Source organism: Salvelinus fontinalis, unplaced genomic scaffold (genome assembly GCF_029448725.1).
Source record: "Salvelinus fontinalis isolate EN_2023a unplaced genomic scaffold, ASM2944872v1 scaffold_0172, whole genome shotgun sequence".
NCBI classification, from domain to species: domain Eukaryota; kingdom Metazoa; phylum Chordata; class Actinopteri; order Salmoniformes; family Salmonidae; genus Salvelinus; species Salvelinus fontinalis.
Genome location: NW_026600381.1, coordinates 235001 through 245648, shown reverse-complemented (window position 1 = coordinate 245648; position 10648 = coordinate 235001). Strand labels below are relative to the sequence as shown.

Genomic DNA, 10648 nt, shown 5'->3' with positions numbered 1-10648 from the left:
TATTGCCGTTATAGTGCACTTTTTTGGGGGGCCCCGCTGGCCCTGGTCAAAGGTAGCGCACTATATCAGGAACATTTGGGACGCACCTTAAATAAATCACCAGGTCAATGTGTGAGGATATATGCAGCATCACATCATGTACCATAGAGACATTCTATTCATCTACCAACCAAAACGCTTCAACATGACAACATCAACACGTTGGTTTAGTATTAAAATATATTTGAGAAGTGATTCAAAATGAAGCAGTTGCATAGCAGATAAAAGAAACGAGCTGATGACGATGTGAAAACTATTTGGCAAATGATTTAAGGATGACGTTTGAAATCCATCTGGTTTCAGAAGAATTGACAGCTGTGACAGGGATCACTAGAGAAAGCAGTACCGGTACTGTAGACAACCTCCACAAGTCATGGTGGTTCACAGCTCAATGATTTACAAAAGTACCATTCAATTATATACATATGAAATGATCATTTTAGCATTTCTCTTTTCAATATCTAGTTTCATGTTTCACACACAGTCAATGGTCTACAATGACAATAAGAGCCATTTTGAAATAAACTGTTTCAAAAAATTACACAGAAAAACAATTATGGCATAACACATACCAGCAACATTCTATATTATTAGCATTGAGCTAAAGTGGTTACATGTCAGATTAACAGAGCCCTGATTCATCTATCCACATACGTACTATTTCTGCACCCAAGATGGAAAAATGAAAGCAAATGATGATTTCTTGTATAAAAATGAGAGGATCTTCAGGTCCACTGTGTATTGGCACTTAGTCGAGCCAAAGCCTAACGTGTGTGAGAGCTCTAACTTGGTCCACCAGTTAGTTTCAGGGAGACATTGATGTCTCTGGTACAGTATGAATGTGCTTCATCTCTGAGTCCGTTTGGCTTGTTTTACTACTGTATAGGGGAGCGCTGACCCGGAATAGTGACACGGTCATCATGTGAAGTGGTTCAAGGCTGCAGGATCCTATTCCCCTGCATAATGCACTACACGGAGAACCCAAATCAAAAATACATCAACGACAAATACAAATCATGACAAAAACAAAGTGATTAACCAGTCAGAACTAGCCAATGGCAATGCAGATTACACAGTAAGCAACCAATCGATTAAACACAGGATATGACATCATGGAACACCCTGCTTCTTCGCTTCTAGAAACTTTTTAAAAACACAAATTAACAAACTTAGTTTCGCCCATCCATCCTTTTAAAAAATAATTTCATCTTGGTATGTAAAGCGTCTTTTGCATAAAGCCTGTGCCATAAAAATATATTTACATACAACACCACTCTCCTAACTCTGGTCTACTCTGGAGCACATTAAACATCTGATTACCTGTACAAGCTGTAAGTCATCAACACCAGGTTGTATATCATGGGACTGACAGGTATAGTTGCTATGGTTGGTCAGTGGTGGTATACTGTATATCCTCCGTAGGCTGGGTTTACAGTCTGCTAGCCCACTCAGGGACTATACCGTAGGCTGGGTTTACAGTCTGCTAGCCCACTCAGGGACTGTACTGAAGGGCCTTGCTCATTCAGAATATAGGATCCATAGAGTCAGAGAGAGAGAGGGAGACTGATGATTAGGGATCATCCTGTCCAACTTTGGTCCAGTAGCTCTGCTCCTTCACAAGTATTTTCGCCAAAACGCAATAGTTTCCCACAGTTTCTCATGTCTCTAGGGGGAAGAGATATGTGTAACTCTTCATGGTTGATACTGTAATAGTCTGAAGTCTGCCTCAGTCTCCGGTCTCCCTCATCTTGGTCTACAGAGTGGTCCCATAGCTCCTCCCCCTTTCTCTAGGGGTCAGAGGTTAAAGGTCGGTGACTTTGTTCTCGAGGGCGGCGGCTATCTGCTGCAGCCGCAGAGTCAGCTGTTTACTCTGGGCGGCTGGGTCCTCATCTAAAGACTGGATGATCTGGAGGGAGGGAGGGAGGGAGGGAGGGAGGGAGGGAGGGAGGGAGGGAGGGAGGGAGATGAGAGAGGACAGAAGAGACAGTCGTGAACAGATTTTCCTACAACAGCAAGTGACATCAATTTGTCTAATTTCCTACAGGACGTAGAGACAATGCAGAGGTAGTCAACCAAGTGGATAGCGCCTTCAAACAAGGAAGTGAGTCCTAAGGTTCTTAACCAAGTGGATAGGGACTTCAAACCACCAAACAAGGAAGTGAGTCCTAAGGTTCTTAACCAAGTGGATAGGGACTTCAAACCACCAAACAAGGAAGTGAGTCCTAAGGATCTTAACCAAGTGGATAGGGCCTTCAAACCACCAAACAAGGAAGTGAGTCCTAAGGTTTTTACCCCGTCATAGTATTTGCTGGCATACTGGTAGAGCTGGTGCAAGGCCGCCTGGGTATTCAGCGTGTCTGTGTGTTCCTGGAGAGCACAAAGAAGGAAGGATGAACCTTATTGTTGTATTCTGATGATGCAATAGAAGACTGCCCACACACAAGCACAAACAGATGTGAGGTCACGTGTACGTACCCTGGACACCTCAGCCAGGTGTGTGTTCATGTCCTGGTCACTGACTGGAACCATCTGCTTGATTCCCTTGTAGTAACTGAGGAGAGACAGAATGATAGAGAGATGAGATGTCTGACTGGCTGCCAGGTCCTACCAACCTATCCCCTGTGTTGTTTCTGATGCACTAGAAGAGACAGTAGTACTTCTGGTGTGTTCTGACTGCAACCTATTCTCTATGTCGGCCATGAGTACTGCAGTATCGGCTCATTTGATAGGCAGTCAATCATGAAAAGGGATGAATATGAGAGAACTCACTCGTCCACCATCTTCTTATAGGTGGAGATCTCCTTTGCATAGAGCAGCTTGTTGCTGGGAGATTCCCGGGTCAGTTTGTGTTCCGTCTTGGTGCAGGCGTCCATGAAGGTCTGAGCGATGACGGACAGCGACGCGTCCACCACCTCCGTCACGTGCACGTCAAAGATGAAGTGAGGGTTCTTCAGGATGTTCACCCAGAAACGCATGGGCAGGCTGGGGATAGAGAACACATTAGTATACATACCACACCGCACAGAGCAACCCAGCATGAGAGCAAGGTGAAACCGTTGCAGGCTATCCATACTAAAAGCCAACTCCGTCCCATCTAATTTAACAAGATAACAGATCCCTTTTCCTTCTGCCTCACAGACAAACTGAGTCACTCAAACCCAGACATCTTCTCTCAACCCAGGAAAGCACAACTCAACAGGTGTGAGTAAGGCTGAATAAAGCCTAATAAATCAGCCTCAGTCCAAAAAGAGATCCTGTTACAGTGGTGTGACCCTCCTCCTTACAGAAGGACTAGTGCTGTGTTATTAAAACGCTGACTGGATGAGTCTGCATCTGATCTCCATCTACCTCTGAATCAGCCTCGGTCCAGTCAATTCCTAATGACTCTACGGTCTGTCTTTGTGTGTGTGTGTGTGTGTGTGTGTGTGTGTGTGTGTGTGTGTGTGTGTGTGTGTGTGTGTGTGTGTGTGTGTGTGTGTCTTTGTGTGTGTGTCTTTGTGTGTGTGTGTGTCTGTGAGAGAGAGTGTGTGAGTCTTATCCTCCAGGTAACCTCGGGGTACACCGAGCTACAGCCTCTTTAAGAATTTATATTTGTTTGCTGGATGCTCACTCTCAAGGTCTTACGTTCTGTTCTCTACCTCTATCTCAGTCTCTTTCCTCTCCGTCCCCTCTTGCCAGCTCAGCTTCACACCTGCTCTAACCCCTACAAACCTCTTGTTGACTGGAGACCAGGCCTGGGGAACATTATCCAAGGATACTGGAGTATAATTATCAAGCCTTTTTAGCTGCATCACATATCACATTCACTGAAAGCCCTCATCTAGTTGGCTTGCTGATATCCCCTCTTGCTGATATGCGGGAGAGGGGTGGGAGAGATAGAGAGAGGGAGAGAGAGAAAGGGAGAGGGAGGGAGAGAGAGAGAGAGGGTTAGTAAGTGTGTGAAACAGGAGAGAGACTTCTAGGAAGGGACTGAGAATGGAGAGAGGAGAGAAACAGGGGAAGAAAGAGAGTGAGTGAAAGAGGAGACGATGGATAGTGAGAGAGATGTCCCTAGAGTCTAATGAATTCAGTCTACAGCTCTTACTCTGCCACTCATCCCCACCTGTCAATCCAATATACATCACAAGCAGTATCAATATTTAATAGCTCCCACCAACAGGAGTTCAATAATTCACTCTGATAACTTCCAGGGGTTTCAGGGGAGTTAGGACAGTCAGACCCTAGGACTACAACATGGTAAGGAGGAGTCAGACCCTAGGACTACAACATGGTAAGGAGGAGTCAGACCCTAGGACTACAACACGGTAAGGAGGAGTCAGACCCTAGGACTACAACACGGTAAGGAGGAGTCAGACCCTAGGACTACAACACGGTAAGGAGGAGTCAGACCCTAGGACTACAACACGGTAAGGAGGAGTCAGACCCTAGGACTACAACACGGTAAGGAGGAGTCAGACCCTAGGACTACAACACGGTGAGGAGGAGTCAGACCCTAGGACTACAACATGGTAAGGAGGAGTCAGACCCTAGGACTACAACATGGTAAGGAGGAGTCAGACCCTAGGACTACAACATGGTAAGGAGGAGTCAGACCCTAGGACTACAACACGGTAAGGAGGAGTCAGACCCTAGGACTACAACACGGTAAGGACTGTCAGACCCTAGGACTACAACATGGTAAGGACTGTCAGACCCTAGGACTACAACATGGTAAGGAGGAGTCAGACCCTAGGACTACAACACGGTAAGGAGGAGTCAGACCCTAGGACTACAACACGGTGAGGAGGAGTCAGACCCTAGGACTACAACATGGTAAGGACTGTCAGACCCTAGGACTACAACACGGTAAGGAGGAGTCAGACCCTAGGACTACAACATGGTAAGGACTGTCAGACCCTAGGACTACAACACGGTAAGGACAGTCAGACCCTAGGACTACAACATGGTAAGGACGTGTCAGACCCTAGGACTACAACATGGTAAGGAGGAGTCAGACCCTAGGACTACAACACGGTGAGGAGGAGTCAGACCCTAGGACTACAACATGGTAAGGACTGTCAGACCCTAGGACTACAACATGGTAAGGAGGAGTCAGACCCTAGGACTACAACACGGTAAGGAGGAGTCAGACCCTAGGACTACAACATGGTAAGGAGGAGTCAGACCCTAGGACTACAACACGGTGAGGAGGAGTCAGACCCTAGGACTACAACATGGTAAGGAGGAGTCAGACCCTAGGACTACAACATGGTAAGGAGGAGTCAGACCCTAGGACTACAACATGGTAAGGAGGAGTCAGACCCTAGGACTACAACACGGTAAGGAGGAGTCAGACCCTAGGACTACAACACGGTAAGGACTGTCAGACCCTAGGACTACAACATGGTAAGGACTGTCAGACCCTAGGACTACAACACGGTAAGGAGGAGTCAGACCCTAGGACTACAACATGGTAAGGAGGAGTCAGACCCTAGGACTACAACATGGTGAGGAGGAGTCAGACCCTAGGACTACAACACGGTAAGGAGGAGTCAGACCCTAGGACTACAACACGGTAAGGACTGTCAGACCCTAGGACTACAACATGGTAAGGACTGTCAGACCCTAGGACTACAACATGGTAAGGAGGAGTCAGACCCTAGGACTACAACACGGTAAGGAGGAGTCAGACCCTAGGACTACAACATGGTAAGGAGGAGTCAGACCCTAGGACTACAACATGGTGAGGAGGAGTCAGACCCTAGGACTACAACACGGTAAGGACTGTCAGACCCTAGGACTACAACATGGTAAGGAGGAGTCAGACCCTAGGACTACAACATGGTAAGGAGGAGTCAGACCCTAGGACTACAACACGGTAAGGAGGAGTCAGACCCTAGGACTACAACACGGTAAGGAGGAGTCAGACCCTAGGACTACAACATGGTAAGGAGGAGTCAGACCCTAGGACTACAACATGGTGAGGAGGAGTCAGACCCTAGGACTACAACACGGTAAGGACTGTCAGACCCTAGGACTACAACATGGTAAGGACTGTCAGACCCTAGGACTACAACATGGTAAGGAGGAGTCAGACCCTAGGACTACAACACGGTAAGGAGGAGTCAGACCCTAGGACTACAACACGGTAAGGAGGAGTCAGACCCTAGGACTACAACATGTAAGGTGGAGTCAGACCCTAGGACTACAACATGGTGAGAAGCAGTCAAGTGTAGAAGAAGGTTGGAGGTACTGAACTATTGTGTGTATACAGTGTGCATATCTGTGCGTGTGGTTACGTGCATGCATGTGTGTGTATACGCGCGTGTGTACAGTGTTCATATGCGTGTGTGTGTGTGTGTGTGTGTGTGTGTGTGTGTGTGTACCTGTTGGTCTTCCAAATATGGACGGTCTCCTCCTCAACGTTGTCGTGTTTCAGAGCCTGCTCATCCAGGAAGTCAAAGAAGTATTTAACAGCAGGAGGAACCACCGCTCCGGAACACAACACACTGCGGAAGAAATCATCCACAAACTGCTGCAGAGTACCCTGCAACACACCGAGGACACACACACATTAGGACACACACAGTTGGACATATCCACAGCGACTTCATCTTAAGACAGCTAGGTGGGACAACCACATATATCAGCTAGTCAGTAGACAGTACCTGACTGACACGGATAAAACATCAGCTCACATTAAGTCCAACCAATCAGTGCGTCTCCTGTCCACCCACCCAATCAGTGCGTCTCCCGTCCACCCACCCAATCAGTGGGTCTCCCGTCCACCCACCCAATCAGTGGGTCTCCCGTCCACCCACCCAATCAGTGGGTCTCCCGTCCACCCACCCAATCAGTGGGTCTCCCGTCCACCCACCCAATCAGTGGGTCTCCCGTCCACCCACCCAATCAGTGGGTCTCCTGTCCACCCACCCAATCAGTGCGTCTCCTGTCCACCCACCCAATCAGTGCGTCTCCTGTCCACCCACCCAATCAGTGCGTCTCCTGTCCACCCACCCACCCAATCAGTGCGTCTCCTGTCCACCCACCCAATCAGTGCTACATCTTCTACATGTTCCGGGTCAAATCAGTAATGTAGGAGTAATGTAGGAGTAATGTGGGAGTAATGTAGGAGTAATTATGTACTGTGCTAAAGGTGTTATAACCTTATTACAACTGCTATACGTAGTGCTATAACAGCTGTAGGTAGTGTAGTTATCATACTGACTAACCTTGACAGAGAGCAGTCGTGTCAGGTAGATCTCAGCGATGGCTTTAGTCGTGGCCTTGGCCTTCAAACTTCCTCTCTTAGATTTGACCTCATCCAGCTCGTCTGCTGGCCGCACCAGGTGGAACACCTTGTCATCTTCCAACAGGGCGTTTTCTACAGGGACACCAGGGACATGTTCAGTGGGCATCAAACGGAAGACAACAGACTCAAACAGGGTGGGACACCTTAAATCTTTTTTGTTTCCTCATGCAAAATGTTTGGCCATAATGAACACGACCCAAAGTTGAGAAGTTTTTCCAAGATGCTGATCTTAGGTCAGTAGTGCATTACCCACCCTGATAGTTAAGGTTAGGATTGGAGGACAGGTAGGCTGATCCTAGATCTGTGCCTAGGGATAACATACTGAGGATATAATAAAAATCGGACTCACTTTCTTCATGGCTGTCCTGGTTCTGGTGGAACTGGCGATGGGTGTGAAGCACTCTGGACAGCACCAGCGTGGCATTGTCTCTCACCTGAAACACACCGTACCAGTTAACACCGTACCACATATAGTTAACACCGTACCACATATAGTTAACACCGTACCACATATAGTTAACACCGTACCACATATAGTTAACACCGTACCACATATAGTTAACACCGTACCACATATAGTTAACACCGTACCACATATAGTTAACACCGTACCACATATAGTTAACACCGTACCACATATAGTTAACACCGTACCACATATAGTTAACACCGTACCACATATAGTTAACACCGTACCACATATAGTTAACACCGTACCACATATAGTTAACACAGTACCACATATAGTTAACACAGTACCACATATAGTTAACACAGTACCACATATAGTTAACACAGTACCACATATAGTTAACACAGTACCACATATAGTTAACACAGTACCACATATAGTTAACACAGTACCACATATAGTTAACACAGCACAGTACCACATTCAGTTAACACAGCACAGTACCACATTCAGTTAACACAGCACAGTACCACATATAGTTAACACAGCACAGTACCACATATAGTTAACACAGCACAGTACCACATATAGTTAACACAGCACAGTACCACATATAGTTAACACAGTACCACATATAAACACAGCAAAAAAGTAAACGTCCCTTTTTCAGGACCCTGTCTTTCAAAGATAATTCGTAAAAATCCAAATAGATTCCCAGTTCTTCATTGTAAAGGGTTTAAACACTGTTTCCCATGCATGTTCAATGAACCATAAACAATTAATGAACATGCACCTGTGGAACGGATGCTAAGACACTAACAGTTTACAAACGGTAGGCAATTAAGGTCAATGTTATGAAAACTTAGGACACTAAAGAGGCTTTTCTACTGACTCTGAAAAACACCAAAAGAAAGATGCCCAGGGTCCCTGCTCATCTGCGTGAACGTGCCTTAGGCATGCTGCAAGGAGGCATGAGGACTGCAGATGTGGCCAGGGCAATACATTGCAATGTCCGTACTGTGAGACGCCTAAGACAGCGCTACAGGGAGACAGGACGGACAGCTGATCGTCCTCGCAGTGGCAGACCACGTGTAACAACACCTGCACAGGATCGGTACAGCCGAACATCACACCTGCGGGACAGGTACAGGATGGCAACAACAACTGCCCGAGTTACACCAGGAACGCACAATCGCTCCATCAGTGCTCAGACTGTCCGCAATAGGCTGAGAGAGGCTGGACTGAGGGCCTGTAGGCCTATTGTAAGGCAGGTCCTCACCAAACATCACCGGCAACAACGTTGCCTATGGGCACAAACCCACCGTCGCTGGACCTGACAGGACTGGCAAAAAGTGCTCTTCACTGACAAATTGCGGTTTCGTCATGGTCTGGTGCGGTGTGTCACAGCATCATCGGACCGAGCTTGTTGTCATTGTAGGCAATCTCAACACTGTGCATTACAGATAAGACAAACTCCTCCCTCATGTGTCATTATTTGAACCATTTTAGAATAAGTCAAGGGGTCTGAATACTTTCTGTATAGTTAACACAGTACAGAAACATATAGTTTGAGTTTCAAATAGTTCCATTAAACTGTGAAAAAGCAAAACCCAAGATTTCAATGGAATATCTGGCATGCTGAACTCTGAAGCCCAGAAACACTTCAATGTTAATGAATAAAGCCAGCCCTGATAGATATTAACTACACAGTACGCATAGAGGCTATTCAGAGAGAACACGAATACAAGGCTGAAGTCCTCAGACAGCCACTCACGTTGTAATGTGCCAGGGTGTTGAGTCTCTTCCACCTGCCCTCCTTCTGTGATGTCAGGTCCATGTCTGACAGGATCTGCCCTGTAGAGCCAGGCCGCCACTCTGTGGACGGGGTGGGAAGTGCACCTTAAACATTAGCATATTACTGAAAGGTGCAGTTGAAGATCGGACGTTTACATATACCTTAGCCAAATACATTTAAACTCCATTTTTCACAATTCCTGACATTTAATGCTAGTAAACATTCCTTGTCTTAGGTCAGTTAAGATCCCCACTTTATTTTAAGAATGTGAAATGTCAGAATAAGAGAGAGAATGATTTATTTCAGCTTTTATTTCTTTCATCACATTCCCAGTGGGTCAGAAGTTGACATACACTCAATTAGTATTTGGTAGCATTGCCTTTAAATTGTTTAACTTGGGTCAAATGTTTCAGGTAGCCTTCCACAAGCTTCCCACAATAAGTTGGGAGAATTTTGGCCCATTCCTCCTGACAGAGCTGGTGTAAGTTCTACCCACAAATTTTCTATAGGATTGAGGTCAGGGCTTTGTAATGGCCACTAATACCTTGACTTCGTTGTCCTTAAGCCATTTTGCCACAACTTTGGAAGTATGCTTGGGGTCATTGTCCATTTGGAAGATCCATTTGCGACCAAGCTTTAACTTCCTGACTGATGTCTTGAGAAGTTGCTTCAATATATCCACATCATTTTCCTCCCTCATGATGCCATCTATTTTGTGAAGTGCACCAGTCCCTCGTGCAGCAAAGCACCCCACAACATGATGATGTCACCCCCGTGCTTCACGGTTCTCCGGCTTGCAAGCCTCCCCCTTTATCCTCCTAGCATAACGATGTTCATTATGGCCAAGCATTTATATTTTTGTTTCATCAGACCAGAGGATATTTCTCAAAAAAGTACAAGCTTTGTCCCCATGTGCAGTTGCAAACCATAGTCTGGCTTTTTTATGGTGCTTTTGGAGCAGTGGCTCCTTCCTTGCTGAGTGGCCTTTCAGGTTGTCGATATAGGACTTGTTTTATTGTGGATATAGATACTTTTGTACTCGTTTCCTCCAGCATCTTCACAAGGTCTTTTGCTGTTGTTCTGGGATTGATTTGCACTTCTCGCACCAAAG

At 46.3% G+C, this 10648-nt stretch overlaps 1 protein-coding gene across 1 annotated transcript in view; it reads right to left on the bottom strand.

Annotated features, from left to right (window-relative positions):
• Positions 1-205: 205 nt before the first annotated feature.
• Positions 206-10648, bottom strand: part of LOC129844095 (plexin-B2-like) — a 220055-nt gene continuing 209612 nt past the window's right edge. The window contains exons 31-38 of the mRNA XM_055912468.1: positions 9517-9617; positions 7680-7764; positions 7251-7402; positions 6405-6565; positions 2809-3021; positions 2515-2590; positions 2332-2406; positions 206-1945 (exon numbers count right to left, since the gene is read on the bottom strand). Coding sequence (XP_055768443.1) covers positions 1841-1945; positions 2332-2406; positions 2515-2590; positions 2809-3021; positions 6405-6565; positions 7251-7402; positions 7680-7764; positions 9517-9617 — 968 coding nt within the window. The 3' untranslated portion in view covers positions 206-1840. The remainder of the gene's footprint in view (positions 1946-2331; positions 2407-2514; positions 2591-2808; positions 3022-6404; positions 6566-7250; positions 7403-7679; positions 7765-9516; positions 9618-10648) is intronic.